General features: G+C 40.0%; 1 protein-coding gene across 1 annotated transcript; it reads right to left on the bottom strand.

Moving 5' to 3' along the window:
• Positions 1–2,473: 2,473 nt before the first annotated feature.
• On the bottom strand, positions 2,474–13,368 carry ABHD2 (abhydrolase domain containing 2, acylglycerol lipase). Its single transcript, XM_053462395.1, has 10 exons — positions 13,315–13,368; positions 12,341–12,539; positions 11,632–11,807; positions 10,454–10,621; positions 9,104–9,287; positions 4,510–4,602; positions 4,034–4,144; positions 3,373–3,442; positions 2,955–3,039; positions 2,474–2,727 (listed from the first exon to the last, which is right to left on the bottom strand). The coding sequence occupies exons 2-10, from the start codon at positions 12,532–12,534 to the stop codon at positions 2,531–2,533; spliced, it is 1,278 nt and encodes a 425-aa protein (XP_053318370.1). The 5' UTR covers positions 12,535–12,539; positions 13,315–13,368; the 3' UTR covers positions 2,474–2,530.
• Positions 13,369–14,923: the final 1,555 nt, after the last annotated feature.

The following is a 14,923-nucleotide window of genomic DNA, read 5'->3' on the forward strand; positions in this document are numbered from 1 at the left end:
CACGCCAACCTAGTAATATCACATATCATTTACTAATCATACAACAAACACAAAGGTGCAGAGAATGGGTTAACTGACCTTAACCAGGACGGGTTACCCATAAATGAATGGCGTCGGACTAATCTCTTAGCTACCTCACTGTACAACACACTCACCAAAAATCAGTACAGGCGGCTCTAAATGCAAACATATAGCATTGTTAATCCAAAATCGACTAATCTCTTAGTTTTAGTTTGCTTAAATTTACTAATTTAAATGTTGTTGCCTTCAGGTCCCAGCAGTCCACATACGCTATACACAAATATACCAAAACTAGGAGCAAATGACTTGTTCCTAGAGTGAATGTTTTGATCTTCATTAGGTTTTTTTTTTGTTTACTTGACAATTATGTGTTTGTTTTTTGTCATCAGACTGTATACACATCAGCCACACATAAAACTAACAGAGAGGTACATACACACATACCGTATTGGCTCGAATATAGGCCGCACTTTTTTCCCCCACTTTAAGTTTTTAAAGTGGGGGTGCGGCCTATATTCGGGGTCTAGCGCCCCTGCCAGCACTTCCCACGGGGGGGGGGGGGGGTGCCGGCACGGGAGGTTATCTAAGCGTTTTACCTCTGTCCACCCCCGACTTACCGGAGCAGACTCCCGGGTGTCTTGCGGGGCCGGCGGGAGACATTTACGCAATACGCAAATGCAACTTCCGGTAACGGTACCGGAAGTTGCATACGCGTATTGCGTAGATGTCCCTCGCCGGCCCTGAAGACACCCGGGAGTCTGCTCCGGTAAGTCGAGGAGGGGGGCAGAGGAGGACAGCGGCAGCGTATCGCGGGGAGGGAGGACAGCGGCAGCGTATCGCGGGGAGGGAGGACAGCGGATCTCGGGGAGGGAGGGCAGCGGATCTCGGGGAGGGAGGGCAGCGGATCTCGGGGAGGGAGGGCAGCGGATCGCGGGGAGGGAGGGCAGCGGATCGCGGGGAGGGAGGGCAGCGGATCGCGGGGAGGGAGGACAGCGGCAGCGGATCGCGGGGAGGGAGGACAGCGGCAGCGGATCGCGGGGAGGGAGGACAGCGGCAGCGTATCGCGGGGAGGGAGGACAGTGGCAGCGTATCGCGGGGAGGGAGGACAGTGGCAGCATATCTCGGGGGGGAGGACAGTGGCAGCATGTTTTTTTTGGTGCTTTTTTAAAGAAAAAAAACTTTTTCTTTAAAAAAGCACCAAACTTTTAGGGTGCGGCCTATATACGGGGGCGGCCTATATCCGAGCCAATACGGTATATAAGTGAAACACGCAAGGAACTTACACAAACTACCTGATATCCTCCTGCTCAAAGTTTCACTGGGTGCAAATATTTATAACCTAACCAGAAAACATTGCGCCCTGCAAAGAGTCCTATATAAGATCAACAAATACAATGGAAATTATTAATAAGGAGCCATGGAGGTGAGAAGTTCCAAAGTGGCAGCCAATGGATTGCTAATGTAGACGATTCCATTGGCTGCGTTGGTGACAAGTCCATAGTATTACAAATTCTCTATGGGAGTAACAAAGTGCCAAATCAGAACGGACAGCTTGCATCAGAGAGGCCCGCTCGGGTACGCAGAAGGCATGGGTTCGTTATCACGAGATCTCGGTACACAAGAGCAGCCAGTGCCACCCCCCCACTATCCTCCTACTACTGCTAGACCTGCGACCACCATCCATTAACAGCCGTCACTACTTTAACCGCCATAGACTGGATAGCAGTTTAACGTAGCATGGAGTTCAAAATTAGTGAGTATTAGCAAACCTCAGTAATGAAGCAAAACATGCGATGCAAAGAAAGTTAAACCGCCATCCTTCCAAGCATTAGGTGCAATCACAAATATAATATTTCCTTTCAGACAGTGCTTTGGTAACAAGCACGACAAAAACAGAAGTGCAGTCTGAAATCTTGAATTACAAACAGGACAGTTTTCGCTTAGATTTTTTAAAGTGCTGCTATATCGACCTTGTTTCTTCTCAATCCCTTATACAACTGAAGTTGAAACCCTAAACGTGTTTTTGTACTACAAGTATTGTTGAGCCATCACCACGGACAAACAAAACAAGAGTTAACCTATATCAATTAAGTAGGACAAATGCCTTAGAAAAGGCCTGTTAGTGCAATGATATTATGTTTGTTTGTTACATAAATATATATATATATCATTCAGGTTTCTATTTAACTTATTTACTCTTCAAAAGTGGGAATGGATTGTTTAACATAGAAAGACCAACTCTACAAAAAAAAAAAAAAAAACAGACATAACACATGGTTGGAAATTATAAGTGAAGACCCCATAAAATGTAGCACTGCAGTAACAAAAAAACAAAACAAAACCCAAAACCGAAAAGGCTCACAGTGGAGACATGGCCTCTTCCCTGGTAGATTTACTGCAGAGTAAGGATAGGCAGACCCCTCTGAACAAAGTACAGTAGCCAAAATACAGATTTTAGAGATAGGAGGGGTGGAGAGAAGTCTTTGGAAAGAGGATCCAAGTGCTAATTTTACTTGTGTTCAGATTCTACTTGTTCCACATCAGAACACTGAGATTTATTTTTCTCCCATTGGCAGATGGCATTGGAGTATTGCACCAAGAGCTTGTCCATCCAAGTCAAGGGTTCTGGGAAAAGCACAGCGCCTTCAAAGAAGCCCAGATGTCCTCCGTGAAGAGGCAGCGCTACCATGACATTTTCTTTTTTCGCTGCAAATGTTAGCAGGAACAGGGAGGAGAAACAAAAAAATATTAGCGATATAAAGATATATAGCGCTGTATCACATGACAAGTTTCTAGAACTTGAAGGCTAATAGCCCTTTCATTCTGCAAATTGGTAGCATCTTAATATATTCCATAATCCTGCAGGTAATTTTGGATAAGGATAGCGCTTCGATAGTGTATTATATTATATAGTAATTATAGGGTGTACTGACCAGCAAGAGTCTTTGGAATGGACAACAAACTCTCATGCACTAGTGGATCATCCACTGCATTAACCAGCATGATGGGAACGTGGATCTGTTTGAAGACAGAAACATACAGTTAGCAGAGGAGGCATGGAATCAAAACGTTTAAAAGAGACCAATATTTATTAAAAGACATCAATACATACGTAAGGACCTTTATGTACACAGTAAAGAGCTGCATTAAGTGTGTGGCACACAGTGGCCACAGTCTCTGCTCCATTAAGTGACACATGCAGACAGAAGGTGACAGCTGCAATGTGCGACTGTCCTGGAGTGCATGGTAGCTATAGTACTATAAGTCAAGGAGTTCTTTTCACAGACCCCTCGTATGACATCTCACCCTCTAAGGATGGAAGACACTAAATGTTATACACTGCGTACTTACATTGTGCAAATATCGAACACAGCTTTCCGCTTCGTAATACTCTTTGACAGTCTTGTAGCCATGGAACTTTCTGTATTGTAAACAATATGAAAGAATGGAGATTACAGTAAATTGTGGACAATACAGGTGAAAAAGAAATGGGATGGACACAATACACTTGGGAGCCCAAAAGCCCGGAAAAAGGCTTACAGACATAACTTTAACTACTGCATAACACATGATTTACATATATGTAGAGTCTACAGGCTGCACACAGAATATTAGTATCTATACATTTCCATTGCAGACACACTAGAGTCAACAGCAGCATAAAAATGCATACATAATGTACATGATAGCCTCACTGGTCGACCTAGCTTTGGTCACATGACTACATCATCATACTATTAGTATATATAAAATCAAACAGAAACTATATAGCTACATTTCTATATATATATTCATATACCAGACAAAAGGTATAATATTACATGTATACCATCATATAAACACAATAAATTTTGACAGCTTCTACTATTCTGGGAAGGCTTTTCGCAAGAATTGAACGGTTTCTGTGGGAATTTTTGCTCATTCATCCAGTAGAGAGCATTTGTTAGGTCAGGCAGCGATGTTGGACGAGGCGGCCTGGCTCCCAGGTCCTCTAATGTCAGAAGCTACCTACCTCATTACAGTTTCATCAATCTGCATGAGAGACGTAGCTGTGTATAGTCGGCTCAAGTCAGAGGGATCAAACGTCAAGTTATTTTTATTGATGTCACCAAAAAGAGCATGTCTGTTTAAAAAACACAAAAGAAAAAAAAACATTGTTTAAGGAAATAACACACAGGTTTATCCAGAAACAAGAATTTTTTTTTAAATAATATATGTGTGTGGGACAATTATTGGCATCCAACATGATTTGTGGTCTGGTGAAGAAATCCCAGTAAAGGACATTGAAGCCACAGTAGAGAGTTACACCCAGGGGAGCATATAGCCGTGTTTGGGTCTCGCCTAGCTATAGATGCATTGCATTTTGGTTCCATGTATTAATTTTTGATCCCTTCTACACTTGAAATTGCATCGTTAAAAGAACAATATAAGCACAAATATGCTTAAGGATTTTTAAGAGGTCACAACACGAAACACTATTTGCCGTACCTGTGGGACAGGATTATTTTCTTCATGTTATCGGCCATGAGGAAGTTGTAGAAGCGTCGGCATTGATCCCACTGCAGAAACGTCTCCTGTGCCCTGCAAGAGCCACAAATTACAAGATGAGGTGTTACAAGAACAGACACACAACCACTTAAATACCCGGAACAAGAACACCACACTCCGCATTACAAGACCTTTTATAATCTTCAGTATTAAGATGATATTGTGCATTATTTGAAACAACAAACACTAAAATAAAAGATCACAAAACTTGGGCTATGAAGTCTTTCAACTTTGATAACATTCAGGAAAAGCTTGTTTTTACTTTAACCCCTTAACGACAATCCACGTACATGTACGGGGTTGCCGTGCAACGGGTTAATGACAATGCCCGTACATGTACGGGCTGCCGTTAAATAGCTGCATCGCCGCGATCGCTGCGTTTTCGCCGCGATCGGCGGCTTTGCAGCATCCACGGAAGCCTCCCAAGTGAGGCTGACCGTGGATCCGGGGAGGGCAGCCCTTGGCAGCCCTCCCCGGAAGAAAAATGGCCGCCGCCGCACCGATCATGAAAGATCGCGGCGGCGCCCGGCTAAAACAGCTTAGGAAGCGATCTGAATCGCCTTCTAAGCATAAATGGTGTTACTGACATGCCTCGATATCGAGGCATGTCAGTAACACTACCCCCCTACCCCGATCACCTTGTGATTGCTCCGAAGAGCAACCACAAGTGCCATCCTGTAAATGACGTTGCCGTCATTCACAGGATGGCATCAACAATAGAAATGAGTTCATAGAGGGTCTATCCAGACCCTCTTGTGAACTCTTGAGCTCCTCCTGCAGGTTGAATGCAGGTACTGCATCCAACCATGCAAGGTCAATGGAGCCCAGCTCACTAATGAGTGATTAGTAAAAAAAAAAAAAAAAAAAAAAAAAAAACATTTTTTAAAAAAAAATTTAAAAAAATGTTTAAAAAAATAAAAATAATATGGTAACATATAAAAATCCCCACTGTCACCAAAAAAAAAAAAAAAATTAATAAGCAAGTCCTAAAATTCTTTATCTTTACAAAAATTCCAGCATGGAAAGAGTTAAAATATTGGCATTACAAATGCCCATAGGGTGTCTCGTATTAAAAAATGCATGAGTGGATGGGATAAATTGAATTGGCCGGGTTCAAAGGTGTCCCAAATATGGGACATGGGGGCAGTAGGATCAGATGTCTAAATGGCCAAAAAATACACACCTCACAAAGGCGGCCTTTTACCTCCCAAATAACCCAACAAACCCATGCATGTGGGGTATCACTGCGCTCAGGAGATGTTACTGAACACATATTGGGGTGTTGTTTGACAGGGACATATACCAGGAGCGATAAATTTATACCTGAAGTACAATGTGTGTGAAAAAAATACAAAAAAATTTACTACCATAAAGTTTCACAAAGGCTGGTGGTAAAATTAGTGCATGGAAAGGGTTAAATTACCAGCATGTGAAATACCTTGGGGTGTCTAGTTTTTAAAAATATATGACTTGATGGGGTAAATTGCATTGGCCGGCTTCAAAGATACCCGAAATGGCACATGGGGGGGAAGAATTACCAGATTTGGAAAAAAAGGTTTTGAAATAGCAAAACGCTACCTGTACTTATTGCCCCATAACGTGCAGAAAAAAGCAAAAAACATAAAAACATTGGGTATTTCTAAACTCAGGACAAATAGTAGAATCTATTTAGCAGGTTTTTTCATTCGTTTTTGCAGATGAGTAAAAGTTTTTTGTTTAAAAAGTGAGAAAAAGTAATTTTTTAACAAAAAATCCCCATATTTTATCATTTTTTTATAGTAAATTAGATGATATGATAAAATTAATGGTATCTAAAGAAAGCCCTGTTTGTCCTGAAAAAAACAATATATAATATGTGTGGGAGCGTGAAATGAGAAAGAAGAAAATCACAGCTAAACAGGAACACCGAAAAATGTTAAAATAGCCATTGTCCCACAATATACTACGAGTAATAACCCCTATTGCCCTTAAGGGGTTAAAACCAGCGTGAAGCATCCGATTACTCCCCATACAGGCATCGAAGAGACAAGTCTCTTTGTCAGAAGGTTCGGGGACATGACATGCCCGCCGGATGTCAATTGTATTTTTAATGAGTTACCAAATGGTTCAGGTGTGCTCTCCATATCTCTACATCTTTCTTGCTTCCAACAGTTCCAGAGTTTCAGGATGAAAACCTCATGGAACCAATTTAAAAGCGGAAGATTGAGGCAAAAAAATGCAATAATTTAAGATTTCGTGTACAACCAGCCACAGGAAAGGGATGGCATCGACACTTGACAGCAAATTAGAACCAATCGGTCCATCAAATCTGTCTACTTTTTATGATGTAAAAACAAACCTTATTCAGTCTTTGAGCTCATCTTATATTCAGGTTCAGCTTTATGCATCACTGTATTAGCCTATGCCATTTCTGCCGGGAGGATGTTCTGCTCATCTACCACCCTCCCCATTAAAAGTAAAACTTTCTACGTTTTTTTTTTTTTTTTTTTAAAGCTACGTCCCTAAAACTGAACTACAGAAACTACAGAAGTTAGCAAAAAACAGATTGAATGGGGTATCCAGTAATGCCTCAAATTGGCTCCTTCCGGACTCGTCATACACGGATGTAATGTGTCTAACCTTTCTGCTTAACTACAGCGGTTCAGTTGCCTTTATAATTTTTGCAGCCCACCTTTGCACTTTTTTGGGGGTTCCATAATGTTCTTTGAAGAATAGGCACTCACGGCTTAATTCCATTAACAACAACATTCTAAACTATCTTAAAACCAGTTTTCAATGCAAGAACAAGCATGATCCTCTACGCCTGTCTCTTTCGATTTGTACAGCAGCCTTCTGTGTGGAACCGTACCTAAAGCTTTAGCAAAATCTAAATTAATCACATCCACTGCAATCCCGATCTTTATTCTACATAATTCTTTACTGAATGCAACAACGTTAGTGTGACACGATCGGTCACTCATGAAACCACTACTAATCTCATTGTTTAAAACACAATTCCTTAATGAGTAATCAAATTCTTTGGAGAAAGGTCGCAGGTCCGTTTAACACGGGTGCCGCTTCTGCTTTGTCAGTTTTAGGCAGTGTGAGAATCAATGAAGATGAAAAATAATGGCAGATAAGAGCCAGTTCATTCTGTCAAGCCTGCAGTAATCAAACCTTATCTAGTTCTTTGCCTTGTCACTCACTGTGCTAACCTCAACCATTTCTACCGGAATGCCATTCCACTTATCTCCCAACCCTTTGATATAGAAACACTAACTTAAATCCCTGGCTCTCTAGTTATTAACAGTGATCTCTTGTTCTCGTGTTATCCTTTATTGAATTAAAATTATGATCTTTTACTTTGTCTAATCCCATTTTTTTTTCTTTTTTTTTTTATATCCTCCCAGTCTCAGAGGTCATCCAAGCTGTCCATGAGAAGATCCTTTATTTCCTGATCATTTTTATTCTGTAAATCATGTGCTATGTGTATTAGCCCCTCATGTTCCATCTAGAACATCTATACATCTCTATCACCTCAGTCTTTTTGCTACTAATGCATCTCAATATGACCCCTCCATTTGTTTCATAAAGCCATGTGCTTCCTTTAGATTTTAAACTCACAAGCGGGCTCTCATAATCCCATCATCCTAGCCAGGAACATTGTGTTAAATTACCATGAGGCTAGATGGCAGCTCACAGACAGGGTCCTCAATTCCCGCCATGTCCGTATGTATTAATGTATATTTGTTGTTATGTGTGAGTTAACCAATCCAGTTAAATTGCACAGTGCTGCGTAATTATTTGTTGGTGCGCAATAAAAGTGGTATTAATCAAATGCAAGCAGCCTGCTAGGTATACGATCGTCCACAAGGGGGAGCACAATCCTCAGCTTCAGACAACCGTTATCGACATGAACCATACAGAACACGTCAAACATGAATAAATCAAATGACAAAAAACAAAGTGATGTTATATCATCATTAAAAACACATTTAACATAATGACTTGGTATATAAAATACTATTCCACTGATTTTATTTTTATAGCAAAACAAGTTAAAAAAAAAACTTCTGCGGATGAAGTTCATATAACAGCTAATAGAATGTAGTAGTTACAAAGGAAACAATATGTATTGCTTGGAGGGAAGAAGAGAGACAAACTTCTAAATATATAAATAGATTTAGCGAAGAACAGGAGGGAATTTTATTTCAAAGGAGGTGAAAGGCAATTTAAGGATGTTTTACTTTACTGAAAGGGTGAGATAGACGAGCGGAAAAGCCACCCAGCGCAAGCGGTAGAGGCTAACACAGCGAGGGAATTTAAACATGAATTGGGTGGGTATATGGACATCCCGAACCTAATATGAAAGGACTGACTGCAATACGAGCCTTTACATCAGGAAAAAGGGGCAGACTAGATTAGTTAAATATGCATGCCCTGAAAGCTCTGCTATTGATTTCAGTGGAAACCAGTGGTGAGAATGGTCCGCCCAGAGAGGAGGAGGTCTACCTTATAGTGAAACACTACACTTGTTAGTTTTGACAGCACTTACCGAGAAGCGCTGTATCCTTGGCATACACTAACGGCGCAGAGTACTCTTTCCTGGCTGGCTGGGGCTTCTCCAAGGTATTTACACACAATGTTGCCTCCCAAGCTAAATCCAACCACAATTAACCGAGTCTCAAGATAAGTCTTCTTGATGTAGTTAACCATAGCTCCAAACTCCCAAGTGCAACCTGGGATAAAACAAGAACAGAAGAAAAATATATATAATTAAATTTACAGTGAGCCATGAAAGCTTAAAGCACCAGAAAACAGCAAAAGGTACAGAGAAGAGAGAGGTCATGGGATTTGGGAACTAGAAGACTGTTTAAAAGACACATCAAAGCCATTTGGGAATATTGTAGCATTTTGGAGAGGTGTGACCTGGAATAGAGATTACCAATATAGGTATTTAAGGCTTTGTAAAAGTTTAATAGTTTTAGGAACTAGTTATTCTTTAATTAATATGGAGAGACAGTTCGGAGACTGGCCCACTGGATATTTTGTGCCGACACGAGATGCTGAACGCCTGAACTGCGTGGGGAGGGAGGACAAGGACTGCAGTTATTGTTTTATATGATAACAAAATACAAGGCTATTTGCCCCTGGTATATGTGTCCACTGATTATTTGTGGGACCTTGGAGCCAACAAGGCTTTAGAAAACATCATATGAAATGCTACAATGCTTCAAATACATTCTTCTAATCGGAAAATGGATTTAGTGCTACAAATCATACAAAAAGTAACATGAAATATTACAATGGATCGACTATGAAACAATAAAACTAGAGCAAAGAAACAGAACTTTGGGAAAATGTAAAGCTAAAAATCATGTACACCTTCTCTACAAAGTTCTTTTTTTAATGTTAGCTTTTGCCAGAGCCTCTGTTGAAGTAATCGTAATGCCCATTTTTTTTTTCTTTCCAATGTCCAGCCTCCCCTTCAAGATTTATATGGAGAAAAAAAAAAACTTGAAAACCTCTACGGCCCTCCTCTTTCTAGAATACAGTCAGTAGGTTAGTGTACCAGCACCATTTTGTTCGATCTTGAGTTTGGCCGCCAGGGGAAATTGCTTTGGGAACACATGGAACATATCAGTGGGCAGGACATTTCTACTCAAAATTAAGTGAGTATTGCAAGGCCACACTCCTTTCCAATATAATGCCAATAATCAAATTTATAGCCCCAATATAATGGCACTATAAAAAAGGAATGCATAAATAACATGTTTACATGTTCAGTTGATCATCTAAAAAAATAAAATCAAGAATGTGTCCTGTACAAAGTTTTACAGAGTAGGAGGAAAACAATTTAAAGAAAGGCATTAAATGGTGCATGACAGCACACTTAAGCCCATACCATATGTGAACATTCGTGGAGATGTCAATTCGATATTTGGCAAGGCTCCAAGATGATTCAGCACCGCACATCTATACCCGCTTTTCTGAGCGTAGTCAACAAAGGTACGAATATACTGCTTTTCACTGTGATTGGCTATGCCAGGACAAATCACGATAGTGACATCATCTACAGAAAATATGGAAGAAAAGAGGAGTTGATTGGAAAACATACTTTGAGGTTATTTAATAAAAAAATAAAAAAAAACAAAAAAAAAACCAACTACTGTTGGGTACCAGAAGATTTGAAGGAATTGTATAGCAATGCACTGGAACTTATAGGGGAAATAGCTAGGCAGTTTTATATAAATTCTCCCTCACTTCCCATAATTCCGTGGACTGCATTAAAATCCTAGTATCAGTCCAAGTAGCCTTTGCCATGAAATATATCTGCACAGCCTGCTAAAAACATGACCTTCCGGTGCTCATTCATAGAAGCCCCGGCAGAAGTACCGGCAGCAGCGGTAGAGGTTGTCTGCGTACATCGGACCAAGGAATGCGAAGCACGGGGAGAAGTCTAGGGAAGCACTGGTAAGTCGGAGGAGGGTAAGAGTGGCATATGGGGGTATAAGATTTTACTGGAGGCAGAGTGGCATATAGGGGGTTCAAAGGAATATCAGGGAGGCAGAGTGGCCAATAGGGGGTCAAGAGGCATATCAGGAGGTATACGGCATAACTGGGAGCAGGTTGGCAAAGAAAAATAAAAACAAAAAAAAATCCTTTTTCTAATATAGTTTTTATTAAATATGAAAAAAGTTTACATGTGAATTAATATTGACTAGTAAAACTTTTTTTTCTTCTTTTTATGGGATCGTCATATTCAGGCTCTCTTTTTTTTCCTAAATTAATATTGACATTGTCGGGGGTCGTCTTATAATAGAGTGTGTGTATACACACACACACACACACACACACACACACACACACACACACACACACACACTTAAGGAAGGAAATGTCTATGTACCGCTGGGGCTAACTGTAGGGTTACAATGCAATCTGCTATACAGTTAATACATGTAGCAACTCCAGATGGAAAAAAAAAACACTTTAAAAGTAAAATCCCTGGAACTTTTAATAGCTGAGAACCAGCACTGTACATAATGAACAGTAGAAAACTTGGGGACTCTCTTTACTGACCTCCAGTGCAGTGCTCGGCTAAAGGCTCAAAAAGATCAAAGGTTGCAGTAGCTCCGTCAGACATGGTAAGGTACTTGCGCTGTCCATATGGATGTGGTGAGCTTACTCGACCCATCTTCCCATATAGAGCTGTTTGAATATGTCCACTTTTTCCCCAGATAAGAGGAGGAATATATCTTAAAAAAAAAAAAAAAGTTACATATCTTTTAGGTTTACCAGAAAAAATATATATATTAGAACAGTGGTGATTGTATGGCAAAATTGCATAGGTGTAATAGCAACGTAATACCCAATACCAGCTGTACTCCAAACCTTGGGTGATAACTGTTCTACCAGTAGGGGCAGCTTAAAAATAGAGAGGTTTATTATGGATCCACCAACTCATAAATCCGCTAGGTACATTTATAAAGACACTAGTCAACATCAGTACTCCCCCCCCCCCCAAAAAAAAAACCTCTTCTACAGTGTAGATTATAGCCAAAGTATGGGGCGGGGACATGTCAAAAACATTTGTTGGCATGGAGGCCAGGTTTGTGGTAACAGAAGGGTTTCCTAATTCAGTGGGGATTGATAAGCAGATCATGGATTTCATGATGGGCTGCTCTTAGTTTTAGCGCAAGATGATGCATCGGAAAAACAGATGCTTCACAGTAATTATTTCTACAAAGTAAAGCAATAGAAGGGTTGCGGATGAGCATTTATTACTCACTCTTTGGTCAGTAAAGGGCAGGATTTAAGCAGGAAGCGATTCAAAGCTGTGTCTTGAAAAACGAGCTCCGGGGAAGCAGTTGGACTCTTAAGGTTCAAGCAGCGTACAATGACATAGAGGACGGCGGCCACGGCAGCCAGCTTCATTCCGTCAAAGACGGCAGGCATCTCTGGGGTCTCCAGCATCGCACTCATCTTGACTGCAACACAATAATAAAGCAGATGGAAAACAAATAAAAGAGCGAGTGATAATTTTAGTAACCGGAGGTGCAGGTCCATGAAAGACGGTACAGAATGTCATCTAGCCTTTATGTAAAAGGATACACACTTAGAGAAGTTGAAAAACACTGATGCATTGCTCTATGAACCTCCAGCTAAATTTATTGGCTGGTCACGCTGACAAATAAGTTATCTGCATTGGGACAAAGTACCTTTTCCTATGTAAATAAGAGATAAAGATTTTTTTTGGATATTGAGTTAAATGAATTGTGGAAAAAAAGCGTTTAATACATTAGAAAATGACTGGATTTAGTGAAAGAGTGGGAGGTTGTAGAGTTTTCATGGCTGCCTAAAAACATACTATACGCAACCGAGAGTAGTTTTAAAAAAAGAGAACAGCATAATATTTTTGAAAACTAGTCTAATCTGATATTACTAGTAATAAATGGTTGCTGTACATGAACATTAAAAGTTACTTGAAAAAGTCACCAAAAATGTGAAAACTATTTAATTCTGCTGTGCAAAATACTTGCTATGGCCCATTACTAAGAAAATATATTGAAGAATTACTTAACGTGTAAAGAATTTCAATCAAACCCCTTTTAATTATTTTTTAAACGGATTACCTTCTCTTCTACCCTTTTGATTGAATTTTGTTGCCAGGGCAACCCCATATTCTCTCAAAAGTAAAAAGCATGTATTGATGATGCCAAAGTGTTCACATATGAAATACAATTATAATAAACATTATCTTACCAGTTTAAGACGGCACTTAACAGGACGCTCACAGTGACAAGGTCAATTTACCCTGCAAATTGATGGGGAAAAAAACCAACAGATTAACATACAGAATAATGCTATTAACCAAGCATCGAGGCATGTTGAATAGAATAATAAAAAAAAAAAAAAAAAAAAAAAAAAGACAATTGTCACAATAAGGGCCAGTTTGAGAATATTGAAATATGTATGTTTTCGGTAGACTCTTTGATAAGTTTATGGCCACAAAAATAGACCACAATACCATATTACTTATCTGACTTACTTACTATAGCATAGTAATGTAGACCTTAGAACTTCAGCAGACTTTACCCAACTTACGAAAAATCATCTTAACCTAAGATGTTGAGTTCTCCACTTATGCCAATAAAAGCTGCCACGTATGCGTCTATATATGACTCAAATGAAAAGAATGCACTTGTGTCCTCAATAATTCTAATGATTAACCTCTTTTTCCCTAGAGGTGCTGGTAAACAATTTGGCTTAGATTATGCACTCTTCTACCATTAAAGAAAAAGTTAAATAATAGGTCCAGTAAAAGCCAGCCAGAAGCTGAAAAAGATACATTTGTGTTTAACACAACACTGAGCTTATTTCCACGGAGCTAGAATAAAACACAGAGAAAAATAAAGAAGGATAAACCTTAGCGGCAGCAGAAACAATTATAAAAAATATTGCAAAACTTTATAAATTTCTAGGAATATGTCCAAGGGAAAAATGATACATATCTTTCACAGTACCAGAGTTTCTCAAATAAGTCAGTAAACTCTCGCATCTTATTTTATAGATAATAGAAAAAGCGTCTTCCATACAAGGCAATCTTAATGCTGACTGTCAGGGCCGGCGTTTGGGGTGTGTGCGGTTGCACAGGGTGCCATGGCAGCAGGTGGCCATCCTATCACCAGAGACACTCAAAGGCGGTTGCACGGCACCCAGGCGGCAGGGAGCACGACACCCAAGCAGCAGACAGCGGAGGAGAGAGAGAGGCATCGCGCTCCCACCGCAGGACTTCAGCAGGGTATATAGTGAGAAGGGATAGGGGAAAGATAGTGAGAAAGGGGGTTAGTAAGAATATTGAAATAAATAGAGTGTGAATGAGTGAGTATGAATGAATGGGTGGATGAACTGTGAACGAGTATGAATGAATGTGTGGATGAACTGAACGAACGAGTATGAATGAATGTGTGGATAAACTGAACGAACGAGTATGAATGAATGTGTGGATAAACTGAACTAACAAGTATGAATGAATGTGTGGATAAACTGAATGAACGAGTATGAATGAATGTGTGGATAAACTGAACGAACGAGTATGAATGAATGTGTGGATAAACTGAACGAACGAGTATGAATGAATGTGTGGATAAACTGAACAAGTGAGTATGAATGAATGCATGGCTAAACTGTGAACAAGTGAGCATGAATGAATGTATGGCTAAACTGTGTGAACGAGTGAGTATGAATGAATGATGGCTAAACTGTGTGAATATGAATGAATGTGTGGATAAATGAGCGACTGTATAAATGTTTGTGAGTATCATTAATGTATAGGCAATTTCGGGAAAGGCAAGGATGGCACAAGCAGGGT

Source organism: Spea bombifrons, chromosome 4 (assembly GCF_027358695.1).
Source record: "Spea bombifrons isolate aSpeBom1 chromosome 4, aSpeBom1.2.pri, whole genome shotgun sequence".
NCBI lineage: Eukaryota > Metazoa > Chordata > Amphibia > Anura > Pelobatidae > Spea > Spea bombifrons.

Excerpts from the sequence above, each read along its gene's own strand:
- ABHD2 (XM_053462395.1), bottom strand. The coding sequence starts at position 12,534 with ATGAGTGCGATGCTGGAGACCCCAGAGATGCCTGCCGTCTTTGACGGA. Across the intron at positions 4,603-9,103 it reads CAAGGATACAGCGCTTCTCG|GGCACAGGAGACGTTTCTGC; the intron begins GTAAGTGCTGTC and ends TGGCTCTTGCAG. Across the intron at positions 3,443-4,033 it reads ATTGATGAAACTGTAATGAG|AAAGTTCCATGGCTACAAGA; the intron begins GTAGGTAGCTTC and ends TTTACAATACAG.